General features: G+C 40.3%; 1 protein-coding gene across 1 annotated transcript; it reads right to left on the bottom strand.

Moving 5' to 3' along the window:
• Positions 1-684: 684 nt before the first annotated feature.
• On the bottom strand, positions 685-3,625 carry LOC118112656 (kelch-like protein 10). Its single transcript, XM_035162154.2, has 5 exons — positions 3,504-3,625; positions 2,800-3,280; positions 1,998-2,621; positions 1,703-1,852; positions 685-1,008 (listed from the first exon to the last, which is right to left on the bottom strand). Exons 1-5 carry the CDS (start codon positions 3,623-3,625, stop codon positions 685-687), a joined length of 1,701 nt encoding a protein of 566 aa, XP_035018045.2.
• Between the last annotated feature and the right edge of the window lie 15,238 nt (positions 3,626-18,863).

The raw sequence follows: 18,863 nt of genomic DNA, 5'->3' as shown, positions 1-18,863 counted from the left end.
GTTAGGATTTCATTTTTCGTTACAGCATCGGTTATCGATGCCTGCTTGGTAGCCCAAGAGAGAGACGTGCTGCTCGGCGTAGCAGTTGGCCTCGCTGTGGTGAGAAAGCCGGTGATGGGGGTTGCTGTAGCTTCGGTAGCAGTAGCGCTCTGATGTTTGCTTCCTTTGGCATGGCTCGTTAATGCCGCCTCTCCCATGTTTGAAATATCGAATGTTTTGCCACCACACAACCTACAATTTGCTCATCCCGGGTCTTTGTCTGTTGTAACCCATGACATGTACTTTTCCATTTGTAGCCAAGCATGGTTAAATCTACACTTCCCTGGCATAGTGCATTATCCCGCCTGCTTCCCCACCGAACTTTTCAATTAGTATGAAAGCGTATGCCTGCTTATATTTTGAGCGTATTTCTTTTAAAAGCATATGAATTATTTAAAACTCAGCGTAAATGAACGACATGAAAATATGAATATAATAACAAATTTCCATGACTTCTCCAAAACCTTTGGGATTTTATTATTTTCAAGCACTTTTAAGCAAACATTTTACAATTCCATGACTTTTCCAGGTTTTTCATGACCGTAGGAACCCTGCCTGTGAGACATGACTTTCATCAGGTATAATATGCACCATACAATATATATAAGATATCAAAAGATGTATTAGTCACACATTCCGTGACTTTTAGAAAAGTGGTAGAGAGTCTCGAGGGAAAGCAAAGTCAACCATGTTGGGGATTCCGGACACAACACAAGAGCTCATGCCGTCGTAGGACATCTTTGAGTCAGAGATGGAACACCACCTGTCCGTGTGAGGATCATAGACTTCTGCATGATAACTTTTGGTCCTGATATTGGAGCCCCCAACGACATAGAACTGGTCTTCTATCACCTCGAGGCAAAAGTTCCTTCGTGGGATACACATGGGGCACAGCATGCTCCAGGTGTTGGTCAGGGGCATGTAGGTCTCAATGCTTTTAAGAGGGTTTACATTACTAAAGCCACCGATCTGGAGGAGGAAAAGATTTGGGACAAGGCTTTGAATGGTGAAAAAAACATACATTACACAGAATGCACAGAATAAAGTATAAGGCGGTTGGATTAGTTTGACCGTTGGATTAGAAGGTCCAGATTGTTGTCTCTTTTCTCTCAGGAACAAAATATTCCATATACTGGTGGAATTTGGTGCAGACGTTCAGATAATCCTCTGACATCTCGTCTAGTGCCACAATGAGGTTGACATTAATGGTTTTAAGTAAAAATATCTTAATATTTACATTACATAAAAAATCCCTCATTTTAAATCGAAGCATGAAGCTTTGTATTGAATTAACTGCCATAAGATTTGGTACAGACATATGTCCCTATGAATTGCTTTAGCAAACTAAGATGGTGAACAGTGAATATTACACCATGTTAGCATGCTAACATTTAGCTAGCTGTGGTGTCCTGATGGATAAATGTGCTTTTTGCAAAAACTGTAGCTCAACAATTGCTTTTCTTCAGATACACCACATTTTGGTCTTACATTTGCATCACTCAATGACCAAGCACTATCATCAAATATTTAAACTGATAAAATATGTACATCTGGCTGTGGTTAGGATATAACTGATTATAAATACAAGGTATCTGTTGGCGTAGCACTGTCAGTCAAGTCTTTTGGGTAATGAGGTGACGTCAGCAGTGCTATGTGTACTTACTGCATAGATTTGGTTATTATATGCAACAACTCTGTGTTGACTTCGACTGATGTTCATACGGTTGATCAGTGTCCACTGGTTGGTCTCTGGATCATAACATTCAGCCGTCCTCGAGCTATGACTCCTGGTTAAACCACCGCAAATGTATATCTGAAGAGAGATGGAGCAGCAGTGATTAGTCTGGTCTTTTCATTGTTTTAACTGGTGACTGTGTTGTCATACACAAATAATTCAGGATTATTATCATTAGAACTGAAAAAGATACTACTCATTATTATTACCATACATAACGAACCTTGCCATCCAGTGTTGCACAGCTTGCACTCCTCCTACCCTTGATCATAGGTGCAATAAGCGTCCACTGGTTGGTTTCAGGGCAGTAGCGCTCTGCAGTGTTGAGGCAAACATAACCATCAAAGCCTCCAAGGGCATAGATGAACCCATTCAGTATGGTTAAGCTCAAGTTGCAACGTTGGTAGTGCATGTACATCATCTCCTGCCAGTTGTGTGTCCTCAGGTCCAACCTGACCATGCTGTCTAAGTTTTCCATCAACTTCGATCCACCAACAAAGTAGACATAACCATCGAGGAAGACGGTGCCATGATCGGCCCGAGGATCCTTCAGCTTGTCTCTGATGTATATCCAACGATCAACAAGGTGATCGTACACCTCAATATCGCAAGATGCATAGCTTTCTTTCATGCCTCCAGAGACCCAGATGATTGAATAAGGCAGACGAGGACGGGCAGGAGTGTTACTCAAACATGACTTTAAGGGTTTGTGTTTGTGTTTGGTTAAGGACGACATTATTTGGAAAGAATGGTTGACTATTTCATGGCACTCAGGGTTGAGCTTCACCAGCTGGTTAGTCATCACATTGTTCTCAATGTACTCAATGCTTGTCTTGCACAGTCGCACCTACACAGGGACAAGGGAACAGAACTTGTTGGTAATAGGTCCATGTGGAAACAAACTGAATCAGAACTTAAAGCAACAGTGTTTTTCCTAAATGAACCAAGCTGCAGGTGTTAAAGCAGTTACGATACATGCTGGAGATGTCCAGTAAATCTAGACCTGTGGCAGGAAAATAAATTACCTCAGATAAAAGCACAGCAATGTGTTGTTCTCGTTCTTTGGGATTGTGGGCGATCCAGCGAAGGATGACATCAAACACAGTCCTCTCATTCTTCACGTTGAGTGCATCTTTGCCAAGGATTTCGATAAGCTCCATAACAGAGAGCTGCAGGTACTCTTTAAAGTTAATCACCTGCTCAAAGTGCTCCATGATGTAATGGAAGGCCTTACATTGCAGCTCAGAGCTGGGGAAGATATCTGTGAATTGCCAGATGCCGATGCAGTTCTGTAGGCAGAGGTGCTCACTGATAAAGTTGGAGCATGCTTGTATGATGCCCATTATGTTGAGCATATCAGCTGCGACCATCAAATCATGCACATTGTCCTTCGTCACAGTAACAGAGCCGGTGTATGCAAACTCTATAATGATCTGCATAATGTCCGGAGACACAAGGGTTATGTGGAAAACCTTGTCTGTGGTTATCTGGTGTACAAAAAGAGCTCTGAGGATTAGAAAGGAGACAAAGCAGAGGATTTGAAATAGATATTCAACCTTTTCGCACGGACAACAATAAAAACTACTCTTAGCCCTTCTCAAGGAGAACGGACAAAGTGAAAAGGGAAATTATTATTATTATTGTGGTTAGTTGTAGTAGTAGTGTAGAAGTATACATTTTTGTTAATAAGATTAATATTCTCCCTACTAAGGTCAGGTAACAATCTTACTGGAAGTATCTGCTGCAATCAGAGAGGATGATTCTGTGGATTGGAAACTGAACATCCTCAATTTGGAGGATGGCATCGCAGAATTGTCCCGCCAAGTGGTGTTTATTGTGTGTTTCCATCATTTTGATTTTTTCTCGGATTTGTGACAGTTGTATTTCAGAGTTTATTAATTATCAACAGCACTGAGATAAAATAACTGTGAATCAAAGAGCTGTGAGATCATAGAACTGGACCTAGAATCCTTTGATCCAAGGGACTGTGGGATAAACAGAACAAAGAAAAATCTGCCAAGTAGATGCACATTGATGTTTCAAACAGAAATAGAGGCCACTGGCCACTAGACCAAATGAAGAAGAAGGAGAAGCTATCAAATATCAAGGGTAATCAGATATACAGTACAGAATGGGGAAGAAGTTGGATATTGAAAGACACAGTGGATGTTGGTAATTCACCTTGATGTTCATATGGTTATGGTTTTAAGGAATGGGCGTGGCAAAATAACTGACTAGCGCCCCCTAAAGTGCAGCCCCGGCACCACGATTGGCCGACATGTACAAAAATCGGTAGGGCCATGTGTCTTTACATAACAAACAAAAAAGTCTCTTGGATAGATATGCTAGACAAAACAGGAAGCCCGCCATTTTGGCTTTAGTGGCCATTTTAGACATTTTTACTTTGACGAACTTGTCGTAGGGCTTTCATCAGATCAACTTCATATTGAGATGAGTGTCATCTCAACAAGATGGATATATAAACTACCTCGGTATATACAATTTCATAACACGGTGTGACCGTGGCGTGGCGTAGAATCTTGATGATTCACCAAGAAAGAGGGATTTATTATAACTCCTCTGTGCATTGTTCTATCAGCCTCAAACCTCATTCACACATTCACAGTCCCGCCCTGATCAGATCCATCTGCTGGCGACAGGAAGTGACATGTTTTATACTTTGATGCACTGCTCCTGGCTGCTTTACAATATACAGCTCAAAAGAGCTCAGTCAAGTCATAGGACCATGGTCAGAATTGTGACATTTACTTAAACCGTGTAAACATTGAGGTGCGGCGAGGGTTCATCCTTCGCCAAAGGAGACAATGTTGTCATAACTCCAGTGTGCATTGTCCTATCACCGTCAAACTGCTGTCTCATGATCAGAGACCAAGCCTGAACAGCTCCATGTGTCAATATTTCCTCAGCGTCATAGCGCCACCTACTGATTCGCCATGAGACAGGAAGTACTTTGTAAATCCACTCTGCATTATTCAACCGGCCCCAAATTCTGACCTATGGTCACAATCCTGACCTGAACAGCTCCATATATTAATATTAGTGCAGGGTCATAGCGCCACCTACTGATCAGTGTGAAAATTAAGTTGTTGTAACATTGTCCAATCGACTTAAAATTGCTCACACTACATCAGAGCCCCTACTTGAACAGATCTATTAGTCTGTATGTAATAATAGTGATGGCGCCACCTACTGGCAACAGGAAGTAAGCTTTGTTTTACAACTATTATTCGATTTACATGCAATTTTCACCGTGTGATCTGCAATTGATACCGTGGACCGTAGCAATGAGCAATTAGCAGGCAAGGAAGTGAAGCGTTTATCCTTCCCGCAGTGCGCAAAATGCATGCAACGTGGAGTGTGTGCCTGCTCGCCGATCGCTCTCTCCACCAACAGGTCCCGAGTTGCGTGTACTCGGGCCCGTTCAGTGCTTCAACGTAGCCCTATTTTTTTTTGTTTCTTTTGTTGTTTATATTTCTGTTTTAACTTTTCTAAAGAATCTGTCCAGTGAGAAGCACAAACAACTTAGGAGAGACTGGTTGGGGCAGGTCTACTTTTCAAGTTTCACAAGTAGTAAAAGGTGAACAGCAATACTAATCTATAAAATATTCCTTTTATATTTAAAGGACAACACAATGACTCTGAGGGTAGGTACATATTGATTAGTGGAATGCTCTATGGCCAAGAACTCACTTTGTTGAATATTTAGGACTGCCCTAAATTTATGACAGATATGATTACCCTATTTAGTCAACACAATACAGACTTTGGTATAATAGCTGGGGACTTCAATTGCTGTATGGACAGTACCCTAGACAAATCTTCACTCGTAATATCCAACCCTTATACCTCAAAAGCTCTAAGGACATCTTCTAATGAGGCCGGTCTTGTTGATGCCTGGAGAGAATTCAATCCCACAGTTAAAGACTACACTGTTTATTCATTTAGACACAAAACATACTCGTTTAGATCTCTTCTTCTTACCCAAAAAACATCTCTCATCCATAATCTCTTGCAATATAGGGCCAATTCTTATTTCAGATCATTCACCAGTCTATCTTCGACTCTCCCTCTCTCAACAGACACACCAAACCAAATATTGGAAATTCAACTCTTCACTTCTTAAAGATGAGGCTGCTTGCAATATTATTAGACAATGGATTTAGCAATATGAAAAGGACAATGCGGCTTCACCTGTTACCCCTGCGATGATATGGTATGCAGCTTAGGCCGTTATTAGAGGACAGCTGATCTCCTACACATCAGCAAGGAAAAAGGCAACTAACAAAAAAACTGAGCAATGAATGTGATTGATCACTTGACCCTACACGATCAACCAGCACTACTACTATCATTCGATGCAAAAAACGCATTTGATAGAGTGATCGAGTGGTCGTATCTTTTTTCTGTTTTGAAGAAGTTCAACTTTGGCGGCAGGTGTATTGGATGGGTCAAGTCCATGTCAATGTCAATGTCATATATCATTTATATAGCACATTTAAAACAACTTGGTTGACCAAAGTGCTTTACAGGTGTAATGGTACAACAAAAGGATAGTAAAAGGTAATACATCATAGTGCAATTAATGTAAAATAATAAAAATAAAATATAAAATATACAAGATAAATAAAATCAGCTGGGATAAAACATACTAACTCTTTTCATATACATTATTGTTGATAATAAATGTTGCAACTGGGTGAGAACCATGCCTAGACCATACCAAACAGACAAATAAAATAAGAAAGTTAACAAAAATGTAATGTTACATTAGCAACTTCAAAGAAAAATAAATTGATACGTGACAGCTGTCCACTGACTTTAGAGCGCAATAAGTCCAGATGAGGCTGGCGTCCCTTTAACAGGCTCAGCATACATTAGCTTGTTGGAGCGACGCGCTGGTCGTAGAAGTCCTGGGACTTTTTGTGGACAGTCAAAGTAGTAGCTGTCATTTTGGAACGAAACCTGGAGACGGGCAGGATGCAGTAGGCGGAATTTTATTCCTTTCAGGTAAAAAGAGTTTTTAACAGCTTTGAAAGCCGCTCGTTTTTCAGCCAGAGCGGCGCTGATGTGCAGGTATACTCTCAACTCGGAGCCGCGGTAATCCAGTTTGTGTTGCCTGGCTCATTTTCAGACTCTCTCTTTCTCCTGGAAACGGAGGAATTTGACGATCTCCTGGTCTGGAGCGTTTGGCTCGCTCTATCTCCGGAGAGTTGTTGGAAATACCGGGACCCATCACCGCCATTAGCAAATCGGACACTAACTTTGTCGGGTCCTGATCCTTCTCGTTTCCCTCGGGTATGTTAATTATCCTCAAATTAGAACGCCTGGACCTGTTTTCAAGATCATCCCCCCTTTCCAGGAGTACTGTGGTCTGTGACTGTAGAGACTTAACAACGGCTTACATATCGGTGAGTTTTTCAAAATTTCAACCCACCAAAACTTCAGTTTAAGTGGGACGGTTGTTGAATGATGTCACTTGTTGCCCCAGTGAGTCAACCGACAGCTTCAGTGATTCTGTTGATTGTTGTATCAGGATAGCAATGTCAGCTTTGAAGCTATCACGCTGTTTACTAAGAAAAGCCTCAAGGCCAGTCTTGGTGACTGGGTCAGCATTGCTCCCGCTGTCGGTGGGTAATCGCTCGTTGCTAGCGGAGGCAGCAGCAGCCATAGTGGCTAGCTTAGACGAAATGCTCAAGGCTGGGGTTGTTGTTGCCGGCTGTTTCTGCTTTGAGTTGCTCATTGCACCGTAGCACATTTATGTGTGTGTGTATATATATATATTATATTATAAAAGTGAATCGGTCAAAAGAGTGCTGATAGTTTGTTAGATTTGGAAAAGTATAAGAAAAAAGTTTAACCGGCGGCCCCCCACTCGCATGTCTGCTCACTGCCTCATCAAACCAGAAGCTCCCGTCTTGAGGCCCTTCTGATAAAGTTTGACATAGTTGTGGTCAATGGACGAGGAGGAGTACATCAAAGTGTAAGAAGCGATAAAAACTAATTTCCTATTGCCACCAGAGGGCACTGTAATTGTAAGTCATGATTTCTGTGTAGATGTCATCAGGCCAGGACTACATGTCCAGTTTGGAGTCAGTTGGACAATGTATGTCCGTGAATCATCAAAATTTGACGCCACGCCACGGTCACACGTGTGACGACAACTTACAATTTGACTTAGTTTTAATCTTCAAGGAGTCAAGATGACACACTGAATTTGAAGTTGATCTGCTGAAAGCAGAGGAGTTTGTCAAAATGACCACTAAATCAAAAATGGCTGACTTTCTGTTGCATTAATTGAATTGGTGGCGGGCTACTTTTTTTTTCATCTGGTCATGATACACATGTGTACCGAATTTCATGAAGATCGATTAACCCAGACGGAATTGCTGTGTTTTAGGGGGCGCTGTTGAGCCATTTTGCCACACCCATTACTCCAGAATATGATAGTTATCAGCAGGCTTGACGCACCCATGAAGTTTGGTGAGTTTTCAATTATGTTCAAGCCGTAAAAAATGCAATTAATTTACCTGAATAATCAAACGAAAAGCAATAGGGCATTCGCACTTGCTGTGCTTTGGGGCTAAATATCAAACATATCACCGGGTAGTGTAGATGAGTAGATTTACAGTGACCCCAAACAACAGCTCCTCAGTCAGCTGTTTATCCCTGAGTTGAGAAAATGTTACTCATCACAGCAAAACTCTGCTCTGCTGCCAACTGAAGTCAACTTTAAACTTGCCTTTTTTAAATTTGTTTCTAGTTCTGATTCAAAGGATTCTGTGGGTCAAGATGAAGTCAGGCACACAGATTATGGGCACAAAAAAGACAGCATTTTACCAGTTAGACATGCACACACTGCACTGAATGTTTTGGCTTTAGGCATTGGGCTGCCACTGTTTTTATCTGTACTGCAGCCAGGGCAATTTCAAAGCAGCTTTTGTTGATTCTAAGGTCACAACATTCAGTGACCCAGTGTATGCCCTGGGTCCCTGACACTGAGGTTGCGCAAGCACTGAATCTGGAGCAAGACTAACGATTTCTTTGTCACCCACAAAACTCTTTCTGCTGTGTTTACCTATGAAAAATAATCTCTCCAACATTATAATGTTTTTGTGGACTTAAGTCCATTATCTGAAATTTTGGATATAGATTGAAATAAGTAGATTTGGACATTTTGTGGAGTGTCTGGCTAAGTCGTTCTTTAGGTTATAGTGAGTTTTTATTGTATTATTTATTTATTCATTCATTATATTTAGTTTTATAAACTAACAACATTGTACAAGACGCCCATAGAAAATAAATGTCCTGTTTTAGGTCTTGATGAAAATGATGGTATATCATGAGGCTGATATCTATGAGTGTGTGCAAGTTGGTGCGGCTTGATTGAATTTAAGCTGACTCCGGGTTGGCGTAGGTATGTGCTCTTCTGAGAGCTAGTTCTAGTTTTTTGTTTGTCTGCTAGAAGGATTACGCAAAAAAACTCAACCGACTTCCATGAAAGTTTGACCCAACGAGGAACCCATTTGATTTTAGAGCGGAAACAGACCCAGGACTTTCTTTCGCCTTTTTCTTTTTATCCTTGCGAGATACGCCATCTGCCTTGGTAGAGGAATGAGCTCTTCCAGCAGCCTTTCAGTTTAACATGCAACACTTGAGAGACAGTGTGCCTTAAATAATGCTTATTAACACTGATTTTGTTAATTCCAGTTTTTGTGTTGTAAATAAGGAATGCATGATTTTGTACATATACATTATCTGTTCATGTTGTCCCTGTTGTGATTTGTGTGTGGCCTAGCTGACTGGTTAACATCAGCCATGCTGATTGGAAGGTTTGGTATTTACGCTAAACATATTTAAAATGCACTGGCTCAGCTTTTTAATGAAGAATTAAAAAAGTGCACAAAAGCCAAAATGGCTTATAAAAGTTGTCACATTTATTTACAAAATACTGTCCTTACCTACAAAGCTCTAGACATACAGATCATTAAATAGTTGTATTAGCCTGCAAGCATTTTTCCTTACTTCACTGCACATTGTTGCTAAGGACCTTATATCACTGCAAAGGATGTGTATCCCTCTGTTTATTCTATAAATAAATGATAGCATTTATGCCTGTTACTCTTATGGTTTCCAGCTGTTCAGTATTCGATTACTACATTGTAAATGCAAATGTGCAAGGGATTAAATTCACACACACAGACACACAGTTGTGTATCCATGACCTTAGAGGACATTACATTAACTAACATTAATTTCCAGGAAACTTGAGACTTGAACCTGAACCTAACCTTAAGCTTAACCTAAAACATGTCTCCACCTTAAAATTCTATTTACTTTTCAGGGACTTACTTTTTGTCCGCATAAGGAAGGCAAGTCCCCACAATGTGACTGTGTAAACAGATTAAGGTCCCCACAACATGAGTAATACCTGGACAACACACACTTTTTTTTTTCTCACAGGACTAAATATCCATTTAACATGACTTTAATTTAGTTTGTTACTACATATAAGAGAGAACTCTCTCTCTCTGACACACAGACGCACACACCACACACATGCAGGTCATTTCTCATGACACCAGATATCCAATCTTGCCATGCTGTGTCATATTAAATACTTAATTAACCCTTCGTGACCCACAATAAATTATTTGCACATATGATTTCTCTCTCTTACGCACACGCTCTGACCTTGTTGAGCGATCTGGACAGAAATTAAATTAATGTTGATCGCTGGAGTGTTGCACTATTTAGTGGTTAAATGGGGCGTTCCAAATGAAGTGTGTGTGAGAGAGAGAGAGCGCTGGGACAAAGATTTAAACGGTCAAAACGAGGCTCAAGATCTGGGTCAGGAAAGCATCTCACTAATAGTAATGTAGTCTGAGAGCACCAGTGAGAGAGACGTACTGTGCATTTTTATCATTACAGTAACAATATATTGGGAAATAAAAAGAGAATATTAGAAAAATGTCACAACATTAGAACCAGCTAACTTATAATGCTGTAGATTTGTATGTTGTTTTTGTGTCCGACCTGAAAAGCCTTTTGGATGAGCTTGTTGTGTTGATCTTTTCTATTTCTAAATATGTGTCTGTCTGTGTTTGCTGAGCTGTGCTAGCGTGAACATCAGGCCTTCCAGCAGGATCCAACTGAACCAGGTCAGAGAGAAAATGCAAGGGAATGAGAGAGAATGGAGTTCACTGCTAATGTGAGAGAGGCAGAGAAAGAATAATAGAGAATAAGAGTGGGTGAGATAAAACTCAGAGCGGGATGGTTCAAAAGAATATGGAAACCCCAGGGCAAAAAAAAGAATGTCAGGTGGTTTACCTGAAGAGGATGAAGAAAAAGAGGGAGGGGCAGACAGGAGGAAGAAGAGGCACAGAAAAGACGTGACAAAAATGGTAATGGGGAAGAAAAGAAAAATGAGTTGAAAGACAGAAATGAGTCTGGAAAGAGGGCGCAAAGCAGTAAGCGGAGAGTGAAAAAGTGGCTGTAAAAGCTCAGAGGCCAATGTTTGATTCTCAGAGAGCTCAGCATTATTTAGCGGCTCCCCATCCAGACCTTCTCCGTCTGAGGGTGGTGCCTGCAGGTGTGGGGTGAAACTCTGTAGCCTACTTTCAACTTTTTACAGCTGTACATAATAAAGATGTATGGCTTTCACAGTTTGTGGGTTACAGCACAGACAAGCTCTCCCTGGCCAACTGTCTTGTCTGTTCCTGATCCGAAAAACATACATGAGCTGGTTGATGTCAAAACTTCTCTGACAATATAATTTCATGTTGAACCCCCTCTTTGAAGATACACATTGCACTTCATTGAACCCGTGTATAGCAGCAATGTTACTGAACTTAACTGCTCCACTAATAACAAAGCATCCTGGCAGGTTTGCCTTCGTTCCACTATTAGGAAGGTGCGTTGTGATTTAAACTAATCCAGACCACCTTCATATGTCCTCTGGCCAATCCAGTCATTTTGCATTTCGCTCAGCATTAACATGTGTTTTCCTCGTCTAGAATAAAGGTGTCCATGTGTTGATCATCTGCCGTCTAAACAATGTGTTCACCCTCATTCATGTGTTTTTAACTTTACCCCAGTTCATTATTATGTGAATGAATGCACATTTAACTATTCCTTTATGCAAAGAGTGGTTTCTACATATTGTATTGCTGTGACCTGTGGAGGAGTCCCTCTCGACAAACTAGCCACAATTAGTTACAGTTTTATGGATTGTGAGGGCAGTTGTCCTTTGAATGTGTCTGAGACAGTATTCAGACCTTTTCACATTTGGGCAAACTTTATTATTGCATATAATTATTAATTGAAAATGGAGAAAAATCTAAATTTCCCCATTGATCTACACTCTAATTTACAATGACAAAATAGTGTTAGAATTTCTAAAATGTCTCGTTTACAACAGTATTCAGACCCTTACCGTTTGTCATCAGATGCCTCCTGTTTTGCTTTTATTATGCTTGAGATTGTTTAAGAACTGTGTTGTTCACCTTTGATTGGTCATATTTCAGAAGGACACAGGCCTGTGTATCAGGCCCTGCACTTAAAACCCATTGTCAGCAGAAAAACCAAGCCATGAAGCCCATAAAATACTCTGTTGACCTCCGCAATACAATTGTGGCGGGGAATAGATCAGGGCAGAGGTATAAAACCATTCTTAAGATTTCCCTGGAGTCCCTTGTCCTTAAAAATAAAATCTTAGAAGTTTGGATTCACCAGGGCATTTTTTACCATCACCTGTCCACCCAAACTGACTAACCAGCCAAGAAGGGATTTGGTCAGGGAGATAACCACGAAGCCAATGGCCACTCGAACAGAGCTTTATGAGTCCTCTGCAGTGATGTGAGAATACTTTCACCAGCTCTCCATCAATCAGACCGTTATGCTAGAGTGGATAGACAGAGGGCACTTTGAGTAATAGGTAAATGAGTTTGCCAGACGCCATTTAAAGGACACTGAGAGCATGAGGACAAAGACTCTCTGGTCTAATGTGACTTTGTATGTGAATACTGTACGGATACCTCATCACCTCGCTTTTACCATAGCTACAATGATCGCATTTACATGGACTCCAATATTCCAACAGTTGACCTTATTCAGAATTTTTTGGATTAAGATGTTTTCATTAGTTGCATTACATTTACATGAAGCTGTTAATCTGTTATGCTGTTCACTTCACGGACCAACTGCTGAAAAGGGACAACACCTGTAGACCCCAATGATTAGTAAGAACTTGGTTGCGACACAGAGTTCTTAGTTTTTTTCTGTCACCAAGTGCTTGCTCATTGTGGGAACTATGTGGTTTCTCTATAACATTAAAGTAATAATACGTCTGTTTTGATTTGGAGCAAGCGAAATAACATTTAATGAAATTAACTTCTTCACCATCTGAGAGTCCAATTAAATCTGAAACCAGTTCTGATGCAATCTTCAATCAAGACCCATGTTTGCATTTTACAGGCATCTTGTCACCTAGCAGTACATCAAATTGTGTCTTTGCCAAAAGCTCTGTGTATTTCTTTAAGAAATACAGAGGAACAGAGGGTCAAAAAAAAGAGTAAGATGGAACAGGGCCAGCGGTCAGCACATGACCTTGTTCTGGTCCAAACAGATAGCTCTGTCATCTGCTGTGTGAGTGTGTGTTAGCTCAAGTGTGTGTAGATATATCCAGTGTCCTCACATCACCTCTATCACACCATCCCGTGCTCTTTAATTCTGTTGTTCTGTCTTCTATTCAAGAGTTGTTTTTATTCAAATTATGAATAATGAATGAGTCCAATTTGAAAAAGAAATGGACAAAGTGAAAGTCGATACATTTTGCTCAATATTCCAAGCAGTTTAGAGTTTAGAGATGATGGAGAATTGATACAATGAAATGCTTTTGTCGAATAACAATTGACACAAGCTACATATGATCTCAGAGGTGAAGTGTAGAAAACTGTTAAAAACTGTTTATTGGAAAATAAGTTTCTTTTGTTTCTCTCCTTCAGTGGCATTGAACTAACTTACATTTCTAACTTTTCTCTTTTCCACAGCCTTAATGAAATGAACTGCTCTCCAGCTGTAATGTATTTTTCATTTTAATCCTCAATATGTTTTATTGTATCTTAACACATTTTTATCATCTGATTTATTTAGCTTTTTAAAGTTTGATTCAAAATGTATTTTTTAATCTTATATTGAAAGAGACAGGATAAATAAAAGTGTTTGTTTCGACACAAAGTGAATGCATGCTTACACAAGGTACTCCTGCAGGAGCTGGATCCAAACAAAAACACACTCTAAGAGATTCATGAAAACAGTAATTGTGAAAGAAGACCCACTGTTCCAAACAATGTACAACAACATGAACCATTGAAGAAGTGCACACAGCAAGTCAATGTGATCAAAATCTCTACCTTGTTTTCCCAAACACCTGTGGAATGTGGACGTATGGTGTCAAAGGATGGAAACATTGCAGTGTAGCGATCATCTTTCTTGTTTTAAAAATTTAAGACGGATAACATCAAAAGAGTGTGGATTAAAAAAAGGAATTCAATTGTTAGTCAATTATCAAAAGAGAGACAATTGACTACTTCATCACCAACTAATCACTTCACGTTTAGAGTTGTGATTGGTGTGTGGGCGCCTGGGGAAGCAATGAAACTACCTTGTAGAGTCAGAACCATGGATCAATGGTAAGGTAGGTTTTCTTATTTTCTAATACCATTAGCAACAACGTTTTATCTTTACTTGTTTTTTCTAACAATGAGTTCAATCTCCATAGTGTAAAATTATTTTTAACAAATTACTTTTGTGAATTAAACTTTGTTAATGCACTCCTACTTATGTGATAATAAACAATTTACATAATGTTTGTGCAGTTATGACATTTTAATCAATCCAACTTGAAACAGTCCTGCATCTGACCCTGCAAGAAAGAAAGCTGAAGTTCTTAGAATAAGGATCATGAGGAGGATTTGTGTTGGGAGATGACAGCCATCGACAGATAGCTCAGGCTTACGAGGACCAGGTCACAAGTTGCAACATGCAAATAAGACAATTTTGCAGGTAGATGGAGGGTGCGATTACATACATCCACTTTAATACCTGTTTGGCCACCTCCAAACCGTACACCAAATACATCCCGGATTAAGTTCATGTCAACCTTCCAGTCCAGCAAGAAGTGGACCCACAAAAACAGTAACACGAGCATTACTGGAATAGTGAATGCAATGTAATAACTATCAAGATGAAATACCTTCAATTCTTCATTTCGAACCGGAGATGTAGAATTTTTCTAAATCAGGGGCCATAAAGAGGTCACACTTTACACAGAGGGCCCAATTATATGTTCAATACCCATGCACGATTCCTGATTCAGTAAGGTTCACATTTAATTTTTTTACTGTTAGCTCTATAGCTTTGAGCTAACTAAGTGCTAATTAAGCTCGGGCCAGTGCCCCATGAATCATTACTATCACTCATTACTGAGAAAAAAAATGGATCATATCATTTTTAATCAAGAAGGTATTGCTGTCCAGCAATGGTGACAGAGGTGCACATGTCTACTGTATAGATACAGCCAGTAGCAAACAGCAATGGTAAATAAGCTGGTAGTACTAACACTCCAGTAAAAATCTGTGTTGACGTTGCTGTATGGAGACATATGACTCTCAAAGAGGGAAAATTATCCAGATGTTTTACTGAAATGTTTGTTTGGTTGAAAATAAATGACATAAATAATCAGGTTGAACAAACAAGGCATTTAAGAGGAGCATGACATAGACGCTTGGGATTAATTAGCTCAATAAGAGCAGGTAAGGTTCAACTTGATTTTTACTTTACAACAAGGTCTCTGGATACATTTATGCATTTGGGGCCCTCCGCTTTAATCCCCTCCCAAAAAATGAACAGCGCAAACCGGACTCTGGGGAGCCACAGGTTCACTTGCCATGCAAAGTGGTGGGCAGGAAACACGAATAACTTCTGTATGGCAGTGTCAATAAACGCTGGGAACTGGCTATATGCATGCAATTTTTGACAGTTCTGAAATGTTTGGGTTATTAATATAAATGGTATGTTCATGTTAGATTTTGTGTATGTTGTATATATGTTAAGTATCAAATTTGTGTTCACAGTATATATACACACAATACACAGAGGAAATCTGATTTCAACATCGCTGTTGAATGTGTGTTCACTCTCATCCTTGCTGTTGTTCGGACAGTAAAGGTATTATTTTATTATAGTATTTTTTATTATATAATTTATATGTAACTCAAGGGATATTATATATATATATATTATTACGAATAGACTATACTTCATCATAAGTCCTGATTAATTGAACACATTTATGTCTTAATGTAATACTGAACTCATGTGGTTTTCTCTCATTTTGTTTTTATCTTGTGCTTTTGTAGAACACACACACACACACACACACACCTCCGTTTAAAAGAGTTACAGCATACCCTGACTCATCCTAAAAAAGCCTTGAACCAACTAGACTCTCATGTACCCACACAATCTCTTTTTCCCTGTGTTTAGCATATGGCATTCATTCAATCAGAGCCAGAGCAAGTATCCTCAGTGTGTAACATATTTACCACTAACACGTACTAATCAGTGCACTTCACAACAATAACATGGTTAGGCTAAGAACAGGTGATGGTGGTTGCCTAACAAAAAACAAAAACAGCACTACTCTTTTTTAAATTGCATTTTAATACACCTGATATTTTCAAGACTGCAAAAAGTGCTTGGTCTAATTGAGGCCTTAAGCTGACATTAACATCAAACACAGGCAATGTCTCAGTAAATTGAAGGTCTGATAATGCTGCTGGTGCCATAAACACTGCAAAATAAAAGGTATACAGTCATACTTATGTAGGAGGTAATATCCAACAAGATGCATGAATCATGATTGTAATGGATGACACATCTGCAGAGGTTTTCAGGTTTGACATTGTCTGAAACAAAACAGAACCAACTGTGACCACTACCAAACCCCCATGTGGGGGCTTGGGCTAAAACTAAGAAACCTAACTTTCTCTGAGGTCTATTTGGAATGGACATCACACTTTAAATTACATTACATTTAATTTAGCTGACACTTTTATCAAAAGCGACTGACAACAACAATCAAGAAAGTACAATTTTATTCAAGGAAAGCCAAACTACAAAGTGCTATAGGTAAGTGCTAATAAATCACAATTTATTATTTTTCTTTTTTCAAGGTGTAGTCGGAAGAGATGTGTTTTTAGTTTGTGGCGGAAGATGTGTCGACTTTCTGCTGTCCTGATGTCATTGGGGAGCTCGTTCCACCATTTAGGAGCCAGGAGAGTAAACAGTCGTGATTTTGTTGAGTGTGTAGCTCGCAGTGAGGGAGCAACAAGCCGATTGGCAGATGCAGAGCGGAGTGAACGGGCTGGGGTTTAAGGTTTGACCATGTCCTGGATGTAGACTGGACCCGATCCGTTCGCAGCACAGTACGCAAGAACTAATGTTTTGAAGCGGATGCGGGCAGCCACTGGTAACCAGTGAAGGGAGCAGAGGAGCGGATTAGTGTGAGTGAACTTAGGAAGGTTAAAGACCAGTCGAGCTGCTGCATTCTGGATGAGCTGCAGAGGTCGGATGGCACTAGCAGGTAGACCTGCCAGGAGGGAGTTGCAGTAGTCTAGGCGTAAGATGACCAGGGCCTGGACCAGAACCTGCGCCGCCTTCTGAGTGAGAAGGGGACGTATTCTCCTGATGTTGTGCAGCATGTATCTACAGGAACGTGTTGTTGCAGTAATGTTGGCAGTAAGGGAGAGTTGACTGTCGAGTGTCACACCCAGGTTCCTAGCAGTCTGGGTGGGGGCTAACACGGAGTTGTCAAAGGTAATAGTCAGGTCGTGGGTGGGAGAGCCTTTCCCTGGAAGGAAAAGTAGTTCAGTCTTATCAAGGTTAATTTTCAGGTGGTGTGCGGACATCCACTGAGAGATGTCAGTCAGACAGAGATTCGTACTGCTACCTGTGTTTCAGATTGGGGAAAAGAGAGGATTAGTTGGGTGTCATCAGCATAGCTGTGGTAGTAAAAGCCATGTGAGTGAATGATGGAGCCGAGAGAGTTGGTGTACAGAGAGAAGAGGAGGGGATCCAGGACGGAACCTTGAGGGACCCCAGTAGTGAGAGGACAAGGTTCAGACACAGATCCTCTCCGAGTTACCCGGTTAGTGCGGTCGTTGAGGTAGGATGAGAGCAGGGAGAGAGCAGCGCCTGAGACCCCCAGGTCCTGAAGGGAGGAAGTAAGGATCTTGTAGTTCACTGTGTCAAATGCAGCAGAAAAGTTGAGAAGGATAAGGACAGAGAAGAGAGAGGCTGCTCTAGCAGTGTGAAGTTGCTCAGAGACAGCAAGGAGGGCAGTCTCAGTTGAGTGGCCTGCCTTGAAACCAGACTGGTGAGAGTCAAGAAGGTTGTTATGGCGGAGATAGGAGGATATTGTCTCTGTTTCTGATTCTGAGAAGGAGTATGAATTTTGATGTGAGCCATGGCAGCAGCATAAACTAACTCAATTCACAACATGGCAACTTTCCTGTTACCTTATTGCCCCCCAACTCTCCCATGCCTCTCTAGGGACGAAGCCCTCACAGTTTAAAACACCTCTGGGTTATATCAAACAGCCCTAGGACCAACCTCTTCAGCTAAGATCTAGAGATGTTATGGAAGTGGCCACAAGTGGTAAAGTTATAAGCATCTACGGACTAGCTTCATTCAGATTTGACTTATGATAGTTGAGTACATGGTTTTCAAGTTGAGTGGGGTATTTTATTACACACATTTGGGTTCAGTCACTTTGAACTTTACCTAATAATATTAATAATAATAACAATTTCTTTTTACAGTATGTATCTACAGAAGATTACAAATGTATTAAAATTTGACAACAGATAACAAAAAAAAGATGACATTAAAATAAATATTAAAAACTATTTAAAAATAGGCACATAAAGGCTTTTCTAGTCAAATGTTTTAAGCAATGATTTTAAAAACAGGTGAGGTGCTGGGAAGTCTAATCTCCTGAGGCAAAGAG

The sequence above is a fragment of the Hippoglossus stenolepis genome, chromosome 7 (assembly GCF_022539355.2).
Source record: "Hippoglossus stenolepis isolate QCI-W04-F060 chromosome 7, HSTE1.2, whole genome shotgun sequence".
NCBI classification, from domain to species: domain Eukaryota; kingdom Metazoa; phylum Chordata; class Actinopteri; order Pleuronectiformes; family Pleuronectidae; genus Hippoglossus; species Hippoglossus stenolepis.
This window is presented reverse-complemented; position numbering and strand designations above follow the sequence as displayed.

Coding starts and splice junctions, on each gene's coding strand:
- LOC118112656 (XM_035162154.2), bottom strand. CDS start 3,625: ATGATGGAAACACACAATAAACACCACTTGGCGGGACAATTCTGCGAT. Junction 2,622..2,799: donor TTGCTGTGCTTTTATCTGAG/GTAATTTATTTT, acceptor GTCCCTGTGTAG/GTGCGACTGTGCAAGACAAG. Junction 1,853..1,997: donor GTGCAACACTGGATGGCAAG/GTTCGTTATGTA, acceptor ATCTCTCTTCAG/ATATACATTTGCGGTGGTTT.